The sequence below is a fragment of the Sus scrofa genome, chromosome 3 (assembly GCF_000003025.6).
Source record: "Sus scrofa isolate TJ Tabasco breed Duroc chromosome 3, Sscrofa11.1, whole genome shotgun sequence".
Taxonomy (NCBI): Eukaryota; Metazoa; Chordata; class Mammalia; order Artiodactyla; family Suidae; genus Sus; species Sus scrofa.
Window position 1 is genome coordinate 94953004 of NC_010445.4, and position 24255 is coordinate 94977258.

Below are 24255 nucleotides of genomic sequence, written 5' to 3' on the forward strand. Positions count from 1 at the left end.
CTCCTAACAAAAAGATTATGACTACTGACGGTTCAGATGATGGTTAGCTTTTTTTAGCAATAAAGTATTTTTAAATTTTAAAATTTTTAAACATTTCTTTTTATTTATTTATTTATTTATTTTGTCTTTTTGCCTTTTTTATGGCCACTCCCGCGGCATATGGAGGTTCCTAGGCTAGGGGTCTAATCCGAGCTGTAGCTGCTGGCCTACGCCACAGCCACAGCAACACAGGATCAGAGCCGCGTCTGCGACCCACACCACAGCTCGCGGCAACACTGGATCCTTAACCCACTGAGCAAGGCCAGGGATCGAACCCACAACCTCGTTGTTCCTAGTCGGATTCGTTAACCACTGCGCCACAACGGGAACTCCTAAACATTTCTTTTTAATTTTATTGAAGTATAGTTGATGTACAATATTATATAAATTATAGGTATACAATGTAGTGATTCACAGTTTTAATGGTTATATTCCATTTATAGTCATTATAAAATATTGGCTGTATTCCTGTGTTGTATATAATAGTTTGTACATCTTAATCCCCTTCCCCTATCTTTGCCCTTCCTCCTTTCCTTCTCCACACTGGTAACCACTAGTTTATTCTCTATGTCTGTGAATCTATTTCTTTTTTGTTATGTTCACTAGTTTGTTGTATTTTTTAGATTCTACATAGGAGTGATATCATAGTATTTGTCTTTCTCTGACTTATTTCACTTAGCATAATGCCTTCAGAGTACATCCATGTTATTGGCAGTGGCAAATTTCATTCTTTTTTATGGCTCAGTAGTATTCCATCGTGCATATATGCTACCTAGAATTTATCCATTCTTCCATTTAGAGACACTTGGGTTACTTCCATATCTTGGCAACTGTAAATGATGCTGCTGTGGACATTGGGTTGCATGTATCTTTTCAAATTGCTGGTTTGGGTTTTTTTTTTGGGGGGGGGCATATCCAGGAGTGGAATTGCTGGGTCATGTGGTAGTTCTATTTTTAGTTTTGTGAGGAGCTTCCATATTGTTTTCACAGTGGCTGCACCAATTTATATTTCCACCAGCAGTGTACAGTGCTCCCTATTCTCTACATCCTTGCCAACATTTGTTATTTGTCTTCTTTTTGATGATAGCTACTGTTAAATTTAAATGTACATTTTTTAGACATAATGCTATTGTATGCTTATATACAGTACAGTGTAGTATAACTTTTATATGCAGTGGGAAACCAGAAAAATTGTTTGACTTGCTTTATCGTGATGTCTGCTTTTTTGTAGTAGTCTGAAACCAAACCTGCAAAATTTCTAAGATAGACCTGTATTCTCTGAGTTCTGATACACTTTGAATTGTTTCCTATGTCCTTGATACTTGAAGGACAGCTTGGCTTAGTGTAATACTTTTGTTTGCACTTTCTTTCCTTAAGTTTGTCAAGTACATTGCTCTGCCATTGTCTTGCTCTGTGTGTGTGTGTGTGTGTGTGTGTGTGTGTGTGTGTGTGTGGTGTGTGTGTGTGTGTGTGTGAGAGGTTGGAAATCAGATGCTAGTCTGTTTCACTGTTTCCTAGAAATGCCAAAGATGTGGGTCCTATGTCATTTTGTTTATTCACTTCATGGGTTTTATAGGAGGATAAGGGGGAGATTTGGAATCAGAAGACTGCCAGTGTTCTTTAAACCTGGAATTCCTCAATAAATCATTTTTTAAATTGATTTTTTTCCTCCTTTCTGAATTTTACTGTTATAAGGAAAGGATAATGGGAAAGACTAGATCGTGTTACTTTTCATAATGATATTTAATTATCGTTAAACACGTAATTTAAAAAAACTTAGAGTGGTATAGATGTGAGAAAGTTTGGGTTTGTGTGTGTGTTTGTATGTATAACCTAACATGAAACATCTTTATACTGCAAATATTTCTTTTTCCTTTCTTTTTTTTCTTTTATGGCTGCCCCACAGCATATAGAGTTCCCAGGCCAGGGGAGTTCCTGTTGTGGTACAGTGGAAACGAATCCGACTAGGAATCATGAGGTTTCGGGTTCGATCCCTGGCCTCGCTCAGTGGATTAAGGACCCGGCATTACTGTGAGCTGTGGTGTAGGTCGCAGATGCAGCTCAGATCTGGCGTTGCTGTGGCTCTGGTGTAGGCTGGCGGCTACAGCTCTGATTGGACCCCTAGCCTGGGAACCTCCATATGCCACTAGTGCAGCCCTTAAAAAAAAAAAAAATAGAGTTCCCAGGCCAGGGATCAAATCCGAGCTGCAGTTGTGATCTGTACCACAGCTGTGGCAACACCAATCCTTAACCCACTGTGCTGGTCCAGAGATCAAACCTGTGTTCTGGCACTGCAGAGACACCACTGTTCCATTGCTCCCCAACAGGAACTCCTGCAAATATTTCTTTTCTTTTACTGTTCCATTGCTCCCCAACAGGAACTCCTGCAAATATTTCTTTTCTTTTCTTTTTTTTAATCTTTTTTATCTTTTTGGGGCCGTACCTGTGGCATATGGAGGTTCTCAGGCTAGCAGCTGCCAGCTTACACCATAGCCACAGCAATGCCAGATCCGAGCCGTGTCTGTGATCTACACCACAGCTCACGGCAACACCGGATCCTTAACCCACTGAGCAAGGCCAGGGATCAAACCCAAAACCTCATGGTTCCTAGTCGGATTCCTTAACCACTGCGCCACGACGGGAACTCCTCATTGTGGTTTTGATTTGCATTTCTCTAGTAACTAATGATGTTGAGCATCTTTTCATCTATGTATTGAACATTTCTATATTGTCTTTGAAAAAATGTCACTCTGCATCTTTTGCGCATTTTTAGTTAGGTTATGGCTCTTTATTGTTGTTATGTGTTTATATGTTCTAGATATAAGTCCTTTATGTGAGATATGATTTTCCAAACTTTTCTCCTATGCTAAGGGCTTTCTTTTCATTTTCTGGATCGTATTCTTTGAAGTACAAAAACTATAATTTTATTAAGTCCAATCTCTTTTTGTCTTGTCTTGATTATGCTTGTGGTGTTTTACCTAAGGACTTATGTGACTCAAGGTCAAGGCGATTTTTCTCTTGTGATTTCTTCTCTTGTAATTTCTTCTTCATGAGTTTTATAGGATTGGTTTTTATATTAAGATGTATGATCAGTTGTGAGGTTAATGTTTGTGTATGGTGTGAGGAAGTGGTCCAAGTTCATACTTTTGCATGCGGCTACCCGTTGCCCCAGAATCATTTATTGAAAAGATTATATTTTCCTCATTGAATTGTCTGGGCATACTTGTTGACAATCACTTAATGGTAGATATATAGATTTATTTCTGGACTCTCAATTCTATTCTATTGATATGTATGTTTATGCTTAATGCCAGTACTATACTGTCCTGGTTACTGAGTTTTATAGTAAGTGTTGAAATTGAGAAGTGGGAGCTTCTTAGATTTCTTCTTCTTTTTTTTTAACAAGATTGCCTTGGATATTCTAAATCCCCTGAATTTCTATATGAATCTTAGAATTAGTTTGTCAGTTTCTGCAAAGAAGCTAGTTGGGATTTGATAGTGATTACATTGAATTTATAAATTAATTTGGGGATTATTGTCATCTTAGCAGTATTAAGCCTTTTGATCCACGAACCTGAGATGTCATACCATTTATTTAGGTCTTCAGTTTTTTTAAACAATGTTTTATAGTTCTTGGTTTGAACTTCTTTTTGTTAAACTTATTCCTAAATATTTTATGCCTTCTGGTGCTATAAATGGAATTTTTAAAAATATTTTCAGAATTTTATTGCTAGTTTGTAGAAATTGGTTATCCTGCCACCTTGCTGAACTCTATTAGCTCTATTATAGAGGATTCTTTGGGGTTTTCTGTATACAAGATTATAGTATCTGCAAATAGAGATAGTTTTATTTCTTTCTTTTCAATCTAGATGACTTTTTTTTTTCCATGATTAATTTCCCTGGATAGAGCCTTCAGTACAGTGTTGAAGTGAAGTGTAAGAGGAGACATCCTTATACTTAGTGGGAAAGCTTCCAGTCTTTTACTATTAAATCTTATGTTATTTGAGGAGTTTTGTATGTATCCTTTATCATGCTGAAGAATTTGCCTTCTGTTCCTAGTTTGATAAGTGTTTTTATCATGAACAACTGTTGAAATTTTCTCAAATACGCTTTCTGCATCTCTTGAAACTATCAGGTAATTTTTGTTTTTTTGTTCTATTATTTACGATGTATTACGTTAATTGCTTTCTAGATGTTAAACCAGCTTACATTCCTGGAATAAATCCCTCTTGATCCTTGTGTATAATACTTTTTATATGTTTCTGGATTAGGTTCACTAGTATTTTATTGAGAACTTTTACATCTATATTCACAAAAGTTAATGGTCTTTTTTTTTTTTTTTTCCCTTGTGCTTGTTCAGCTTTGCTATCAGGGTAAATAGAATTGAGAAGGTTTTTTTGTTTGTTTGTTTGTTTTTTGTCTTTTTAGGGCTGCAGCCGTGGCATGTGAAGGTTCCCAGGCTAGGGTCGAGTCGGAGCTGTAGCTGCCAGCCTACACCACAGCCACAACAAAGCCAGACCCAAGCCACGTCTGTGACCTACACCACAGCTCATGGCAACACTGGATCCTTAACCCACTGAATGAGACCAGGGATTGAACCTGTATCCTCACGGATATTAGATTTGTTTCCGCTGAGCCACAACAGGAAGTCCAAGAAGGTTTTTATTCCGTTGTATTTTTAGCAGAGTTTGTGAACAATTGGTGCTAATTCTTCTTTAAATGTTTGATAAGGCATGACATTTTTAGTTAATAATTCAGTCTCTTGTTATAGATCATTTTGAATTTTCTATTTCTTTTTTCTTCTATTTTGGTAGTTTGTATCTTTTAAGGAATTTCTTCTTTTTTATTAAGTGATTGATCTATTTTGGCATATGGTTGTTCATAGTATTCTCTTATGATCCTTTTTATTTCTATAACATTCAAGTTAATAACCCCTCTTTCATTACTGATTTTGGTAATTGGAATGTTTCTTTTTTCCTTGGTCAGTCTAGTGAAAGGTTTGTCAATTTTGTTAATCACCAACTTTTGGTTTTGTGGATTTTTAAAATTATTTTTCTATTCTGTATTTTTAAAATTTTTGTTCCATTCTTTATTATTCCTTCCTTTTGCTTACATTAGGTTTATTTGCTCTTCTTTAAAGAGTGTTTGAATGTATTTTAAAACAATTGTTCTTTTAATGTTTTAATTAAGAGCAGAGACAGGTTGATCTGAATTTAAATTTCTCATTTACAACCTGCTAGCTTTGTGATTTGGGATAATTAATTTTAGAAAAATTATCATATAAAAGTGAGATGCTAATACATCACTTGTGGCTTTGCAGGTAAATGAGGTAATATATTTAGAGGTAATATGTAATATGTCTAGATGGGCTTGGCAGTTAGTATTATAAATGGTAACAATTAGTAGTTATTAAGTATTTCACTTAGGATTTTGCATGTTTGTATTTATCTTAGCAATATGTTCTCACAAATATAAAAAGTATAATCTTCTAACTCCAGATGATCAAAAACTTTCACTTAGTAGAATCTGAAATGAGACTTCAGATCACCAAAGTCTCTTCCTATGAATCTCATAGGCTTTGTACCTGTTCTTTATTTTGGAAAAACTTGGAAAAAGTATAAAGAAATGATTATTTTTAAATGCATTCTTGGTAAATAGATGAATACTAGTTTTACATAGCTCTAGGCTGAGTAACCACCCACTTGGTTTCACAAGTGTTGCCTGGTTAAGTTCATCATTTATATATTTTATGGATCATCAGTTTTTGCCATATATGTTTGCACTCAGATTCTGGCAATTAACCGGGGAGAAAATTTGAAGATACTGACAGTCAAGGTTAACATTTCTGATGGAGTGAAGAATGAGTTCTGTAGGTGGTGTATCCAAAACAGGTCAGTTTATATATTTTTACAGAATTTTCTTTCCTTTTTAAAGTGCTGTATTGAGATGTATATGTACTGATAATGGAAAGATGCCTGGTATGTTAAAAAAAAAAGTGATATTGTAGATATAATGTCTTTATTACATTAAAAACTTTACGTACGTTGTGTATGTTTAAATAGGAAACATCTGGGAAATATATAAGTATTATTTATAGTGGTTATTTCTAGAGAGAGGGATTTGAATGCTATACCATATGAATCCTTTATAAAGGGTATGTTTTCATTTATGAAAAAATAAATTAACAGAAGCATACTGTATATAGTATATCTGAAACGTTTTGTTCATTAATGATAATTGAAACAAAAAACGTGGGGTTTTTTGGCATGCGAAAGTTCTGGGACCAGGGGTGAACCTGCGCCACAGCAGCAACCCAAGCCGCTATAGTGATGATAGTAGATACTTAACCCATTGTGCCACAAAAGAATTCCCACAAAAATTTAACTTACTAGATATTATATTTCAATATAATACTCTAAACATATTGTATGATGTTTACCTAAAATATTTTGCACATTAAGGATGATTGTTTCAAACATTAAATTTATTGGATACTTCAGAGAAATTTCTAAACTTTTTATTACCCTTTTTCATTTATTAAGAGGCCTTTTAAAATAGTGTCACATGTTTTCTTAGCACTTTTAACTTTTAGTTTTAACTTTTCAGAGTGTATTTAATCCTCACAATGATCAGTTTGATTGGTAGAGCAGATTTGTAGCTGCCATTTTTACCAGTGAGAAAACGGAAACAAAGAGGTTAAGTGTCTTGCCTAGCAGTTAAGAGATTTTGGTTATGCTTATCACCAGCTAGTTCTGTTTGACCTTAGATTAGAGCAGTTGGCTGTGAATGCTACTTGCAGAACTGGATGAATTGTTCTTTGAGAGAAACAAGGCTGTGTACTTTGGTAATTAGCTCACTCATCTAACATAGTTCTTGCATCAGTTTATTGGAAGCCAGTTTGCCAAAAGCCAGTTCCATGAAGGGTCAACTTCCTGGATGACCAAATAATGCTAACCAAGACCCAACAGGAAAAGCAACCATCTAAATGTTAGTCAGTAGATAAAGTGCTTAAGCCAGTTATATCCATACAATGGAATTTTGCACAACCCTTTTGAAAAAGTTGAGATGGTTCTAAAGGTGACATAGAAACATGTCTTATAAAAGACAATTTTAATATATATTTATAGTTTGATATCATTAATGGCAAAAAATATGTCTATGTATGTGTAGGAGAATGTCTGAAAAGATATAAATGGTCTACTCCTTAGCTCCGGTGTGAAATTTAAATTTTCTATTGCACACTCTTCCGTATAATTGTCATTTTTTAAGTGAATGTTTATTTCCTTTGTAAATAAATACATTCCATTGAAAATAAAAGGGAAATGAATACCTAAAAGAAATCTTAGATTTAAAAAATTATATTAAGAAATTAGATAATATTAAGTTATGATGAAACTGTAAGGTAGTTTCAAAGAGCAAAATCCTAAGACACAGATATATTTGCGTTTGAATTCTAGGTACTTCCTACCCTTGTGATTATGAGCACATTACTTAATTTCTTTTTCCATTTCATTTCACTTAAAAAGTGAATAACCTTTCTCACAAATTTGAGAGAGTTAAGTGATACTCCATGTAACTGTATAGACTTTGGTGGTATCTATCATTATGAAGTGAGATTATGCTAATTTCCTTTATAGTAGACTGGGTCTAATTCCTAGCTATTATGGGTTTTTTTTTTTCTTTTTTTTGTTTTTTGTTTTTTTTTTTTGTCTTTTTGCTATTTCTTTGGGCCACTCCCACGGCATATGGAGGTTCCCGGGCTAGGGGTCGAATCGGAGCTGTAGCCACTGGCCTATGCCAGAGCCACAGCAACGCGGGATCCGAGCCGCGTCTGCGACCTACACCACAGCTCACGGCAACGCCGGATCCTTAACCCACTGAGCAAGGGCAGGGACTGAACCCGCATCCTCATGGTTCCTAGTCGGATTTGTTAACCACTGCGCCACGACGGGAACTCCCCTAGCTATTATATTTTTAATCTGTTATCTTTATATTAGTAAATGTCAAGGAATATTTGCAATGATTTAATTATTTTTCCTTGGCTCATCTGTATGAGCCACACCTGTGGCATATGGAAGTTCCCAGGCCAGGGGTTGAATCGGAGCTGCAGCTGTAGCCACAGCCACAGAAATATTGGCCCCAAGCTGCATCTGTGGCCCACACTGTGGCTTGTAGCAACAGTGGATCATTAACCCACTGAACAGGGCCAGCGATTGAACCTGCTTCCTCAGAGACAACATCGGGTCTTTAATTTGTTGAGCCACAATGGGAATTCCTATATTTATTTTATTTAGTTCTATTTTAGTTGAATAAATGGTAATATTATTTGACCTATACTTTACTTTTTACTATGGTATAGTGGCATAATTTTCAGTCATGTTGTAGAAGTTTCTCCTTATATAGGAATTAAAGAAACACTTCTACAGGAAATAAAGAGCTAAAACAAGAGCTAGCTAAAGGACTTCTCTGGGAACCAAAGAACCATTCTTAAGGAATTTTTTTCTTTAAACATTTGAATGCCAGGAGATGATTACCCAAATCTTTTCTTCTTCTTTTTTTTAAACTTTCTTTGTCCCTATTTCTCCCACTTTCCACCTCTCCCATGTATTCATCCATTCAGGTTATGTGCTAGATGTTGGGTGGCCACCTTAAACCAGGCAAATATACTGTCTGTCCTTGGTGATGAGGTAGTTGAATGAAGAAGACACTGAGCAAATGGTTAAGAGTAACTGAGGTTATAGAGGAGAAGTGCAGATTATCATAAGAGTTTATAACAGGATTCCCTAACTGAGCCAGGCTGGGTGCAAATGTAGGTCAGAGACAGAAGAAGAAGGAGGGGGAGCAATAGGAAATGAGGATTGAGAGGTAGGCACAAGCCAGACCATCCTAGCTTTCTAGGCCTGCTAAAGATGATGGAAAGTCAATACAAAGTTTAAACCAAGAAGTGTCATGATGAGTTGTCATTTTAAGATGATCACGGGCTTCATTATAGAGAATTACGTAGAAGGAACCAAGAGTAGATATAGGGGCAAGATATGATGGTGGCTTGGACTAGGGCAGTAGTAATAGGAAATAAGTAGACAATTTGAGCAATATTTAGGGGTCTAAAGAGATAGGGCAAGACATCGGATTAGATGGTAGGTGCATTAATGAGAGAGAAAGATAAAATGAAGAATTATACTTTTATAGCTTGAAAAACAAGATAGATGGTGATTCCATTTACTGACTATCTTGCTATAAGTATATAGAATACTATATAAGTAGGTCAAGGAGTGATTTAAATGCAACTCTTATTATTATTTAAGTTAATTAGAATAGCACGGGAGAATACATTTATGCTCATGTATTAGGATTAAAAATATCCAGGTCCGAATTCAGTCACTGAACAATCTATCATTCTATGTTGCCTAGTACAAGAGGATAACTATGAAGAGGATTTCTGAGCTTGTCAAACACTGAAATAGTTATTATGTTTGTGGGAATGTCAGTAATCCAAGTTTCTGCATTAGCTTTTTTAATAAAAATATGTGTGAGAGAATGATTTCAACATTTCCCTGTGCATGAATTAGATTGCATAATGATCAGAACTTGTCCCTTTGAACTTCCAAATTTTTATCTTTGATTTGATGAGTGAATTTCTGTTCTCAGATAGGGTCTGGAACTCATAACTATTCCTATTCTCCTGCATGTCTTCTATAATCCCTGAAGGGTTCTGCTTTGATCTTAATAGTACGACAGGCACTATTTATTTGCTAATTAATTATTGTCCTCTACTTGCATATAGACTTAAATTGAATAGAATCTTCTCACTTAGACACAAAGAGACAATAAAATATTTAATTGAGCTAATGTTTGAACAAAACGTCTGCATGGTATTTCAGTTAAAGGTAAGTAGGTTTTTGAAGTAGAGTTAATTGTCATTAATTAGATTTTGATAAATGTCTTTTGATATTTGTTCCATTCATCATCCTTTACACGCATATATTGTCTCTTCTTTTTCTTACCTTAATGCAATGCCAAGAACTTCAAGTACTCTGTTGAGTGGTGAGAGTACGCATTCTTGTCTTGTTCCTGATCTTTTGGGAAATATTTTGTCTTTACCTATTAAGTATGGTGTTAATTGTAGGTTTTTTGAAGATATTTCTTTATCAAATTGAGGTCGTTCCCCTCTACTAACTTGCTGAAACTTTTTAATCATGAAAGTGTATTGTATTTTGAGAAACATTTTTTCCTACATCAATTAATACGATCATATGACTTAGCCTGTTGATGTGGTGGATCACATTGATAAATTTTCAAATGTTGAAAGTAGCTTTACATACTGAGAATGAGTACTTGCTTGGCCATGGTGCATAACTCTTTCTTTATATTATTGTATTTCATTTGCTAGTATTTTAACAAGGATTTTTATATGTAAATTCATGAAAAGTATTGGTCTTTTGATTTTTGTTTTCGTTTTTTAGTTTCTTTGAGGGTTTTTTTTTTTTTTGTATCAGGGTAATGATGGCCTTTTAAAATGAGTTAGAAAATATTCTTTCCTATTTTCTGGAAGAGAATGTATACAATTAGTATTAATTCTTCTTTAAATATTTGGGAGATTTTTCCACGGATACCATCTGGGCCTGGAGATTTCTATTTTGAAAGCATTTAAGTTATTAATTCAGTACCTTTGTTGAGTTTTAGTAATTGTGGTTTTTGAGAAATTGGGTCCCTTTTATGCTGCTGAATTTATGAGCATAAAGCTGCTTATGGTATTCCCTGATTATCCTTTTTTTTTTTCTTTTTTTTCTTTTTTGGCTGCCCCAGAGCACATGGAGTTCCGGGGCCAGAGATCAGATCCGATCTGCAGTTGTGAACTGTGCCTTAGCTGTGGCAACACCAGATCCTTTAACTCACTGTGCTGAGCTGGGGATCAAACCTGCCTCCTGATGCTGCAGAGATGCTACTGATCCCATTGTGCCACAATGGGAACTCCCCTGATTATTCTTTTGATATCTGTAGGATACAAAGTGATGTCCTTAATGAATGATTTGTATTTTCATTTTTCATTTTTGTCAGTCTTGCTAGAGATTTATGAATTTTACTTATTTTTGAAAAACCATATTTTCATACCATTGATTTTTTTTAAATTGTTTTCTTATTTTCAGTTTCATTGTTTTCTGCTCTTATAGTTGTTGTTCTGCTCTTTATTTCCTTTGGATTTATTTTGGTTTTCTTTGTTTCTTGAGGTAGGAATTAAGATTATTGATTTGAGACCTATTTTTTCTTTTAAATATAAGTATTTAGTGGTATTAATTTCTTCCTTAGTATTACTTTATCTATGTCCACATAATTTGGTACACTGCATTATCTTTATTTAGTATCTATTTTAAAAATCCCCTTTGAGACTTCCTCTTGACCCCTGGATTATTTAGAAGCATGTTGTTTAATTTCTAAGTGAGTAGGGATTTTCTTGTTTTCTTTCTGTTATTGATTTCTGCTTTGATTCCATTATGGTCAGAGAACATATGATTTAAATTCCTTTAAATTTGTTGAGGTTTGTTTTATGGCCTTGGATATGATCTATCTTGGTAGCTATTCTGTGGACATTTGAAAAAAACATAAATGAATTCTCCTGTTGGGTTTAGTGTTCTAAATATGCCAGTGAGATCCTGTTGGTTGGTTGGTTGGTTGTGTTGTTCAAATCTTCAGTATTACTTAACCTTGTTTTACACTGTTTTGATCCACAGTAAATACTTAGTATTACTAATAGATGTTTATGAAGTCTAACAAGATGGTCATGAGTTGAAGGTAGTCTCAGAGGTTCGGGAATTGAAGAGAATGTTTTTGAGAGGGAGATTTTAATACTCTAAGATGTCGGCTGTTGCTAGGACACATCCTGTGTACTCACATACTTTGGATTTTTATATATTTTTCTGAAAAACAGGCAGTGTGACACATCTGGCCATGCATTCTGACATGGAAACAATTCATTGGAATGATTAGACCTGTAGATGGCAGCATGTGGTCTTCTTTGCAACAGTCTTTTCCCCCTCATGTCAGATCCCTCAGGTTCTCAGTTGGGAACAGTCCTGCTTCTCATTCCCATCCCTTCAAGAGGGTATTTGACAAAAATGTGGAGACATTTTTGGTGATTGACAAATGAATGACTGGGGCTGGCTACTAGCTCTTTTTCTTTTTCTTTTTTTTTCTTTTTTCTTTTTTTGGTCTTTTTGTCTTTTTTTCTGGGGCCACACCCACAGCATACGGAGGTTCCCAGGCTAGGGGTCTAATCGGAGCTGTAGCCGCCGGCCTATGCCAGAACCACAGCAACATAGCAATCCAAGCTGTGTCTGCAACCTACACCACAGCTCACAACAACACCTGATCCTTAACCCACTGAGCAAGGCCAGGGATCGAACCCGAAACCTCATGGTTCCTAGTCAGATTCATTAACCACTGTGCCACGACGGGAACTCCTCTTTTTCTTTTTTAAAGCCAGCTTTTAGTGCCGATGCATAGGCTAGCCTTGGAAAGTAAATTATTCTGTCCCCAAATGTTTGTCATATCACTTTGAGAAAATGCTACACTGAAATGGTGCTGCTTTTTTCATGTGGTAGATTTAAAGGGAACTGTATCCTGTATCCATTTCTCTTTTAAATGTGGGAAAGTGAAAGGTAGATGGAGAGAGCCTTTCTTTATCAATAAATATGAAATGGGGGGGGGGCATATTTCTTTGCCAAAGTGGAGAATATTTCTTTGTCTATCGTGGATGAACAAAGCATATCTCTGTCAAAAACATGCATATAGGGCCTGGGTCTTCTTCATTTGCTTATAATACTTCCCTGATCCCTGTAAGAATTTAAGTATGTGATCTTTGCCTTAATTTGTTTCATTGAGTACACCATACATAGCATGTATTTTGTTTTGTGGAATTTAAAGTGAGGTTGTTCTTAGTTTTATTCAGAAGCCTTTAACTATTGAACTAGAGAAAGGAATCAAGTTTTAAGGGACTATCCTGTAAGGCAAACCCAATTGTATTTCTTTTAATGAGATGTATGGCTTCACTATACTGTTTCAGGTCCGTTCAAGTGCTAGTGAATAGGTCAGAGGAATTCAGTTAAGGGATAGAGACTGGTGTAGGATAAGGAACAAAAAGGAGTTTCTGTAATGTAGCAAGTTAGTATAGCTGGGTCTGGGTCTAAAGGTCAACTGTGAATCCGTATAATTGAGGCATCCTCAAGTGAAAAATAGACCCACAGCACCGCTCTGTTCCACAGGAGGGGTGCAAGGAGAAGGGTGGTGAGCAGTCACCAAAGGAAAATCTTGAGGTTTAAGAAAGGCTATTGGGGCTTCCAGAGGGATTGTGTTTGTAATATTAAAGATTTCCATTTTTTTCCCCCCTGCAAGCAATGGGATGCCCTAGTATTACTAATCTACTTGTAGTTACTTGAGCTTATCATGCTCTTTCATGTCTCTGAACTTTTACATATGCCGTGGTTTCTTCCTTTGTCTTTTGTTTGGTATGCCACAATTTTTTTTTTTTTTTTTCTTTTTTTCCTTCCTTGCCTGCACCATGGCACATGGAGTTCCTGGGCCAGGGGTAAATCTGAGCTGGAGCTGCAACCTACACCACAGCTACAGCAACATCAGATCCTTAACCCACTGCCCTTGGCCAGGGATTGAACTGTCCTCCCTCCCCTTACAGAGACACTGTTGATCCCATTGTACTATAGCGGGAACGCCCACAATTTTTCTTTCTTTTTTTATTTTAGGGCTGCACTCGTGGCATATAGAAGCTCGCAGGCTAGGGGTCAAATCAGAGCTGCAGCTGCCAGTACACCACAGCCACAGTAACACAGGGATCCGAACCACATCTGCAACCTACACCACAGTTCATGGCAACACTGGATACTTAACCCACTGAGTGAGGCCAGGGATCGAAGCCACATCCTCATGGTTATTAGTAGGGTTCGTTCCCACTGAGCCACGACAGGAACTCCACAGTTTATTTTTTAAAGATATCTCAGATGTTTCTCCTGAGACATCTTTTTTGATTTTGAGTTTCCCAAATTAATAACAACAATACAACTCTAAGTTTTATTGCACTTTGCTTTATTGTACTTCACAGATATCTGTGGTCTTTTTGGTTTTTTGTTTTTACAAACTGAAGGTTTGTGGCAACTCTGTGTTGAGCCTGTCTGTTGGTGCCATTTTTCATTTTCCCAGTAGCATTATTTTTTTTTTTTTTTTGTCTTTTGTCTTTTTGTTGTTGTTGTTGTTGTTGTTGTTATTGTTGCTATTTCTTGGGCCGCTCCCTCGGCATATGGAGGTTCCCAGGCTAGGGGTCGAATCGGAGCTGTAGCCACTGGCCTACGCCAGAGCCACAGCAACGCGGGATCCGAGCCGCATCTGCAACCTACACCACAGCTCACGGCAACGCTGGATCGTTAACCCACTGAGCAAGGGCAGGGACCCAACCCGCAACCTCATGGTTCCTAGTCGGATTCGTTAACCACTGCGCCACAACGGGAACTCCCTCCCAGTAGCATTATTTTTGAGTTAAGATATGTAGGTTGTTTTTTAAGACGTAATGGCATTGCACACTTACTAGACCACAGTAGAGTGTAAACATAACCTTTATATATGCTCTAGGAAACCAGAAACTTCAGGTGATTCACTTCATTGTGACATTCACTTTATTGTGGTGGTATGAACTGAACCCTCAGTATCTATGAGGCATGCCTATAACAGTAACAAAATGATAAGTAGTAATAGCTGTGTCTAATTCATATCCTAGTCCTCCCGACCTCTCATGCCCTCCTGATATAGATGACAGTAGGGAATAACAAGGATTTGGATGGAAGGAAGGATTTATTTCCTGCCTAAAAGCACTTTCTTCCAAATTAAAAAACAAACAAACAAACAGCTATATTCTACTCAAATAATACCCTTCTGTGGAAGGGATTCAATTAGAGTTTTTCAATATAACTTTTGGTGTATCACATTATGAACATCTAAATGTTTGTTCATTGAAATTTAGTTAATTTCCTAGCTAAGATAAGGGAAATGACAGTGTCCCTAAGGTATATTAATGGTTTATTAGAAACCATTAATAAAATATTAATGTTTCCTGTTCAAGCCATTTGAAGGACATGGCCAGAGATGAGGTAAATGTAGAGAACACAGAAGGAATAGGGCTGAATTTGTCCATTTTAGCTTGCATCTTTCTCTTACTGTTCTTTCTCCACTTTCCACTAACAGTTGGTTCTCTGGCATTTGTATTTATCAGTATGTATGCAAGTATACCACCTGGTAAAGCAGTACAACCTGAAGAATAGAGTGAGTTCTACTTAAGAATGCCAAGAAGCAAAGATTAAAACAGTTTCTCCTCTGGTGGGAAAGGAAGGAGATATAGTTCTTGTCTTAGCTTTGGCAACCGTAACAAAATACCGTAGATTGGATGACATAAGCAAAAGAAATTTATTTTCTTCCAGTTGTGGAGGCTGGAAGTCCAAGCTCAAGATCAGGGTGATCTAGTTCCTGGTAAGAGCCTTCCTTTTGGCTTGTCGATAGCTGCATTCTCATTATGTCCTCCCCTGGTGCAGGGAGGAAGAAAGCTATCTGATATTTCTTCCTCCAGAGACACTAATTCTTTCATGGAGGCCCTCATTCTTATGACCTCATCTAAACCTATTTATCTCCCTGAGGTCCCATCTCCAATTATCATCTGATTTGAGGGTTAGGGCTTCAACACATTAATTTTAGGGGACATAATTTAGTCTATAGCAGGGGTTTACTCTTTTTTTTTGTTTGTTTTGTTTTTTTTTTGTTTTTTTTTTTTTTTTTTTGGTCTTTTCGCCTTTTCTAGGGCCGCTCCCACGGCATATGGAGGTTCCCAGGCCAGGGGTCTAATCGGAGCTGTAGCCGCCGGCCTACGCCAGAGCCACAGCAACGCGGGATCCGAGCCGCATCTGCAACCTACACCACAGCTCACAGCAACGCTGGCTCCTTTAACCCACTGAGCAAGGCCAGGGACCAAACCCGCAATCTCATGGTTCCTAGTCAGATTCGTTAACCACTGCACCACGACGGTAACTCCAGTTCACTCATTTTTTGATGACTTTCTTATATCTTAAAAAGTTGGACCAGTATAGTAATCCCTTGGGTACTGTCCCCAGAATAAGAAAGTTTTTTCCTTCCTTAAGTTTTATGTGTGACCATGGTTACCATGTTTTTAAAAATAGGAACTCCAGATGTCATGGTAATAATTTTCAGACATCGCAGTCTTTCCCCACAGATTGTGTTACTTTGGCTTCAGTAAAGTTTCTTCCCCCTTTTCTTTTTCACTTCCTCTCTTCTTCCCGGAGCCCTTTTATGGTCTTCTTTTTGTTACATCAGTTTTGGTATAGGCTTTTCTATTTTGCAGGTGGAGACCACGTGGCTTTGCAAGGCCAGAGTTAATGAAGATTTTATACAGCTCACTGGACGATTCCTTTAAACGCCTTATTTATCCTCTCCTTTGCAGAGAGTTCAGGTATGCATCTTGTCTTATTTAACTTTGTGTACTGTTTATTTTTATGTGTGGTAATAGGCCCATTAAAGCATGTAGTAAAATATTTGTTGATCCATTTACCAATCCAAAGAACTGAATAAGCATCTCAGAGTCTTCAATTTAAGCCTAGATTTCAGCCTGTAGAAGCATTCACATGCACAGATCACAAAACATAGCTCTTAATAACAGTATACTTTGCACATCTTGACCACTTAATGTGTACCCCTTCCAGTTCTGCCGTACTGGTTTTGCAGTTTGACAACCACGCCAAACAAATGGTTTTATTGATGAAAGATTTGGCTAGGGAGAAACAAACTAAGACATTAATGGAGAAATAAGTTGGCAGTGGTTTTTGAGGTAAGAGAGCCAAAAAAAGCATAAGGAAATCGGTGGAGCACATGATGGATGTATTACTCTGAGAGAAAGCTAATATATATGTTTTTAACACCCCATGGGTGTTGTTTGAATAATTATCAGCAATAATGAGCAAATATTAGAAGATTATTAAAGTGACCATCTAAGTGGAGTAGCAGAAGATCTAAGGGTTATAAAGAACTGCAAAAGAGGTGCGGTACCAAATCATTTTTGAGGGGAGAAGGTGCACAGCGTTGTCGGGAGGCAAACCCCCTCTTTCCTGCTTCTCTCTAGCCTTTGTCTTGTAGTCAGTCTTTAGAATTCAGGCGTGCCTTTATCTACTCCTTCCTATATGCTATGGATTTTCTTCATTCTCACTTATTTACAGGTTTCAGCAAGGGTTACCTGGAAACCATAGATTTCTAGTCCTCTTTTCAGCCTCACTAGAATTTATAGTAGCCTTTATAATGTATATTTGTTTTCCTTTTACTGGACTTGGCCATTGACTTTGGAGGTGATTAGAGTAAGGAGTAGACAGTAACTATTAAAAAGGCCATATAGCACCTTTGTCAAACTTCCTTTTATCAAAGTCATTCCGTCTCTTGACTCATTCTTTTTAGCCCAGGCATCCGGTAACAGTTCTGTTTCTTTTAGAATCCTGTTTCATTTCAATTCTATGTGAAGTAACATGGCTTGCTTATGAGTGCCAGGCATAAAATTTTAAAAAGGGATTCTGTCCTTAATGAAGAAAAAAAATTATATTATTCAAATTATTTCCTTTTCTCTATATATTTTATCTCATTTTCTCAAGTCACATATAATGTCCAGTGGTGCTTTTGACATTTTTGCATATGTTTGATGTGAATAGTTTTACTTACTGCCTGTGGAATAATTTCATTGCGATATAAAGTATGCAGTTTGAGGAGTGTCATGGCACAGTGGAAATGAATCTGACTGGGAACCATGAGGTTGCGGGTTCGATCCCTTCTCTCGCTCAGTGGGTTAAGGGTCTGGCATTGCTATGAGCTGTGGTTTAGGTTGCAGATGTGGCTCAGATCCCGAGTTGCTGTGTCTGTGGCGTAGGCCAGCGGCTGCAGCTCCAATTAGACCCCTAGCTTGGGACTCTCCATATGCCACTGCCGCTGGTGCAGCCCTAAAAAGACAACAGACAAAAGGGGGAAAAAAAAAAAGGTATGCAGTTTAATGTGAGATATAATGTATAATTCTTCTCGAACTTCCATTAGCAGTGGCAAGCAAGAGCACCTTCCATCTCTTTTCCTAAAATAGTTGAAAGAATACATTTTACTTTTCTCCTTGAGTTGATAAGCAGGTGTTGTCTACAGATGTTTCTCTTGATAGAAATACTTGTAATTACCTGAACAGTAGTTGAGGGAGAAAACCCCCAATCGATTTATTTTTTTAAGGAAAATAACTTTAATTCTCTAACTAAAAAGAAATTTGCCCAAATGTAGAAAAATTGAAAGAATCAGTAAATCGCAAGGGGACAAAAAAACCACATAATTTCACTACCCAGAGATAACCATTGTTAATTCATTCCTGTGTGTATTAAAAGAGATCGTGTAGACTATCTTTTTTTTGCAGCCACTTTATGGAGTTCACTATGTAAGATTCGTAATCCGCTTCTGGATTTTTGTTTCCATGATGGTCATGATCATTCATCTGTGTGTCATTTTTCGCACATACGTCTTTCACTAAGACTACGTTATTGGTCACCAAGTACTGTCTGTTATACCAGCTTTAATTATATCTTGAATTTTGTTTCCTTTTTGTCTCCATTTTTACTAAGCGAAAGTATGTCCATGGTTAGTTCAGGTTATCATCATTTCTTGTCCAGATTACTGTACTAGGGTCATAGAAGACCTCTGACTTGTGTTTTCTAATACGTATTCCATGTTGCCATCCTAAAATTCCCAACTAATTATTTCTACTTAAAATCCTTCAGTGGACTTCTTTGTCTCCGTGATAAAATGGAAGCTCTTTAGAAGAACACACATGACCCTTTGTAGTCTGGTTTTTTCTTCCTCTGCAGCCCTTTGTCTTGCCATTTTTTTTGGTTACTTTCTCATGTGAAAGTACTTGCTTTTTCTATAATGAGCCATGAGCTTTTGCATATGCTGCTTCTGTTGCCTTTGATCTACTCTCCCTACTTTTATTTGCTTAACTATTAATGATCTTTCTTGATTCCCCTAAGAAAACTTCTCTTTTAGAAAGTTCTCCTAATTTAGCTATCCCTACAGTGTGTTTTACTCATCTGTTTATTTTTCTGTTTCTTCCACTAGACTGTGATCTTCAGGGCAGGAATTTGATCTTTTCAGATTTGTAGTTCTCACATTGATCCCAGTACCCTACATAAGACTAAGTGCAAATGCTTACTCAATAAAGTTAAAAGCGAAGATTTAGAAATACCTGTAATGATATTTTCATATTGCTTGGGTGAATGCAGGGAGAATGACAGTGAAATGTTAAGAGAGGATGAGAGAAAAGCCTTAAGAAACTGAAGCCAGAAAAACATATGTTAGCTAGCTGTATGTGCCTTCAGGTATGTAGATAATTCTAGCTCAGTGCTCTTAGGCAATGTGCTTTGAATTGCTTTTGTTATCTCAATTTTCTTTTTTCTTTTTCTTTTTGTCTTTTTAAGGCCACACCCGCAACATACGGAGGTTCCCAGGCTAGGGGTTGAATCAGATCTGTAGCTGCTGGCCTATACCACAGCCACAGCAACCTGGAATCTGAGCTTCATCTGCAACCTATACCATAGCTCACGGCAACTCTGGATCCTTAACCCACTGAGCGAGGCTAGGGATCGAACCTGCGTCCTCATGGATGCCAGTTGGGTGCGTGGACCACAGAGCCATGGTGGGAACTCCTGGTTTCTCAGTTTTCTTGTAGCCAATGCATTTTTTTTTTTTTAACTTGGTGTAATAGAGAAGACATACTTTTTATAAATCCTTTTGACTCTCGAGAGAGAATATGTTAGGAACTTTTGTTAAATAGGTGAATGGTGCGAAACTTAGTTTCCAAATGCCTTTAAGTCCAGTATAGACACATATATATTTTCTGATCCTATCAAAGATTTCAAAAGTAGACTGTTGTTTTGTTGTTGTTGTTGTTGTTGTTTTTGGTTTTGTCTTTTTAGGGCCGTACCCACAGCATATGGATGTTTCCAGGCTAGAAGTTGTAGGTGGAATCAGAGCTGCAGCTGCCAGCCTACACTACAGCCACAGCAACACCAGATCCAAGTGATATCTGCAACCTAGACCACAGCTCATGGCAAGGCCAAATCCTTAACCCACTGAGTGAAGCTAAGGATCGCCCACGTCCTTGTGGATACCAGTCACATTTATTACTGCTGAGCCACAAAGGGAGCTCCTGAAAGTAGACTTTTGATAGCATCTCTGGATAAAATTGGAAAGTTATTTATCGGAGACATGGATCTAGACTGGTATTAGTATCTGTGGCCATGTCACATCACTGTGAGAAAACAAGGGGCTCGATGTGGGGAATAGAATGGAGTGAGACAGTGACATGGAGATAGATACATATAGATGAGGATATAAGTATTGATGGAGGCTACTTATGGTTTAATCTTTTATTACTAATCATGTGTTTATATATTTCATCAGCTGGTAAACTTTAATTTGACATCCCATATAATGTCCAAATCTTTATATACTCTGGCTCTTTCGTAAACACAGATGATATATAGGTTTTTTACATAAGGAAGAGCAGTTAGAAAAGGAGTGTAGATATGACAAGCTCTGCAGGTTTGATACCACAAATTGTTTATGGTGTCGTGTATTACTGAGATTAGCAAAAATAGACTCATTATAATTTTGTATATGGTTTTATTCTCTTAAATTGTTATAATAAATGCTCTGGTAAGGAATAATTGGATAAAATGAATTCTGTTCTTTTTCTGAAAGAAAATTTGAATGAATGAAACACTGAATACTTTATCTTTTTTTTTCTTTCTCTTTTTCTGTTTCTAAAGAGCCAAACTAACATCAGATGCAGAGAAGGAATCAGTGATGATGTTTGGAAGGAACCTTCGTCAGCTCCTTTTAACAAGCCCAGTCCCAGGGCGCACCTTGATGGGAGTGGATCCTGGTTACAAACATGGTTGCAAATTAGCTATAATTTCTCCTACCAGTAAGCATATCTTTTAGCTTTTTGTATAGAATTTGGTTGGTTGGTCATAAACTCCACTTCATGTATTTCATACGAATTTCGAAATGTTAGTTTTTGAGGATTAGAAGATAGGTTTCTCATCAAAAGAGATATGGGATCGGAATCAATTTTCCTATTTGTCTTGTTTGTTGACCCAAACACTCAACATTTACTATCATTTATGCCCTTTCCTTTGTGGCATGCAGAAGTTTCCGGGCCAAGACAGTGACCTGAGCCACAGCAGTGACAGCACTGAATCCTTAACCCACTAAGCCATCAGGGAGCTCCCCACAGGACGTCTTTATTGTTTTGTGCAGTCAATATTTTTTTTTTCTCTATTTGCCCTTTCCATTATCTTTATTTCTTTCTGCACTTCTTGGTTTCCACGAGATCATTTTCTTTCTTCTTTTTTTTTTTTTTTTTTTTAAATCTTTTTAGGGCCACACCTGCAGCATATGAAAGTTCCTAGGCTAGGGGTTGAATAGGAGCTGCAGCTGCCGGCCTATGCCACAGCTCACAGCGACACCGGATCCTTAACCCACAGAGTAAGGCCAGGGATCGAACACATGTCCTTATGTGTACTAGTTGGTTTCATTACCACTGAGCCGCAAGGGGAACTCCAGGGATGATTTTCTTTCTGCTTGGAAGTCTAGGCTGTTTTTTGTTTGTTTGTTTTTTTCTTTTTTTAAATTTATTTTTTCCCCACTGTACAGCAAGGGGATCAAGTTATCCTTACATGTATATGTTTTTTTTTTCCCCACCCTTTGTTCTGTTGCAATATGAGTATCTAGACATAGTTCTCAATGCTGCTCAGCAGGATCTCCTTGTAAATCTATTCTAAGTTGTGTCTGATAACCCCAAGCTCTCGATCCCTCCCACTCCCTCCCTCTCCCATCGGGCTAGGCTGTTATTTTTAATGTGGATCAGCTTGTGACAGGTAGTCTCAGTTTCTATGCCTGAAAGTTTCTGATTGGCCTTTGGTTTGAAAAAATATTTTTGCTAGGTGTAGAATTCAAGATTGGCAGTTACCTTCAATACTTAAAGATACATTCCTTTTTTCTTTTTTCTTTTTTTTCTGGCTACTACAGTTTCTCTTGAGAAATCAGCCCAAAATCTTATTGGTCCTTTGAAGGTAATAATATTTTCCTCTGGGTGCTAAGCCTTTTCTTTGTAGCTTTCCAAAGTTTTCTTATGTGCTTTGCTGTTCGTGTGCATGTTGGTTTTTGTTCTTGGTCATGGGGTAGGGAACACATGAATTCTGCTTGAGGTTTGTGAAACTTTTAGCTTCTCTTTCTGGAATTCCAATTATATGTATATTAGACCATTCAATTTCCTCTTCTATTTTCCAATCTTTTATTTTCTATTGATTATCTTTAGGTTAATCCTCTATTGTGCTAATCTACTATTAAATGCATCCATTGAAGGTTTTTTTTTTTTTGTGACTGTACCTGTGGCATATGGAGTTCCTGGGCCAGGGGTCCAATTGGAGCCTCAGCTGTGGCCTGTGTCACAGCCACGGCAACACTGAATCTGAGCCACATCTGTGACCCATGGTGCAGTTTGTGGCAGCACCAGATCCTTAACCTACTGAGCCAGGCCAGGGATTGAACCTCACAGAGAAAACTTCGGGTTCTTAACCCACCAAGTCACAATGGAAACTTTGAGTTATTTATTTAAGTTACTAAGTTTTTGAATTTCCATTTGATACTTATAAAAAAATAGGTTATAATTCTATGGTGAATTTCTTCACCTTTTAATTTTTTTAAATCTTTTAAATTTTTATTTTGTTTTCTTTGGTTTAGGTTCTCATTTCCGGAATAACCTTTTCTTTCATATTTAATTCATTCCTGAGTTCTTATTTCTGAGATTTTCTAATTCTGATTTATTTTATCCTCATTTACTATAACCTTTTTTTTTTTTTATAGTTTTCCTTATATATTAGATTACATTTTTTCCTCTGTTTTGGGGTGCATTGTTCCGTGAGGTCATCATACTCATCTTTTTTATTTCCTGTTTTGAGAAATAGTCATTCTATATGAAATTTGACTGTGATTCTTTTCTGTTGCTTAGTTTTAGATAAAATTCATTTTCATCAACTTTTAGAATGGAAGACTGGGTAGGGTGCTTTATGTATCTAGAACTGTCATTTCTATTTTTTCCAAATTATTGGGAAGAAAAACTGTTATATCTATTTGTATAGAGATAACTTTATACTTTCTGAAATTTGCATTCCTATTGCTTTCTTCCCTTTTAGTTAGACTTCCCCCACTACCTTTGCGCATACTGTCCCTAACCTAGCTCAGTGTGGATATGATTCTTAGTACTTTTTTTCTCACTCTGGGTTTTTTTCTTGAAAGGAATAGTCTACTTGTTCATTTTGAGTTCAGAGATCAGAGTTCTCCAATCCTTTTTGAACGTACTGTGCAACCTTTGTACTGATCTATAAATTAGAGTATGCAAAGGTCTTTTCCAGTTTCACTTCTTGTTCTCAAACAGACCTGTTTTAATTTCCAGGGAAGCACCTTCTGACATTTTGGTGTTTCTTCCAATCTCAGGTCCAGGAGATACTCCATTGTTTCTTTCTGCCTCCTCCCACAGAAATGCCCATGCCTTTGGTCCTTGTCATTGTTGGTGCATTGTTCACACCTCCTCTTTGGAGTTTTGTAGTGATACTTTTTTATAGGTGTAATCAAGGGTTTTTGATTTTGCTATCCTGGCTGCTTTGTCTTTTTATGCTATGCATTTTTACAATAAATGATAAGTATATTTTATCAGGTTTTTTTTTTTTTTTTTTGTATCTGTTGAGCTGTCCTTTACTGCTAGGTATTGGACAAAAAGCCATAGGATAGCTGTATTGCTTATCAGATGGTTCTTTTTAAAATTTTATACGCACATGCATACATACACACATATGTATTTTTTGTTTTGGTAAGACTTCTAAAATTTATCCATTTCATGATTTAATCTAAATTAACTTAAAGTTGTTTATAATAATGTCTCCGTATTTTTTAAATTTGTGCTGAATCTCTAGTTATACCCCTTTTCATTTCTTTTTTTTATCATTTATTTATATATGTATTTTCTTCTAATGTACAGCATAGTGACCCAGTTACACTTACATGTATACGTTCTTTTTTCTC

The 24255-nt window shown here is 36.8% G+C and overlaps 1 protein-coding gene across 4 annotated transcripts in view; it reads left to right on the plus strand.

The window, feature by feature from the left end:
- The window catches only part of SRBD1 (S1 RNA binding domain 1), a 224887-nt gene that overhangs the window by 43951 nt on the left and 156681 nt on the right, over positions 1 to 24255 (plus strand). For all 4 annotated transcript variants that reach the window (XR_002342735.1, XM_021087562.1, XM_021087563.1 and 1 more), the window contains exons 10-12: positions 5827 to 5930; positions 16448 to 16555; positions 20940 to 21097. Coding sequence is in view for 3 of the 4 variants with exons in the window: in XM_021087562.1 (XP_020943221.1) it covers positions 5827 to 5930; positions 16448 to 16555; positions 20940 to 21097 (370 nt within the window). In the remaining variant the exon portion in view is untranslated. The remainder of the gene's footprint in view (positions 1 to 5826; positions 5931 to 16447; positions 16556 to 20939; positions 21098 to 24255) is intronic.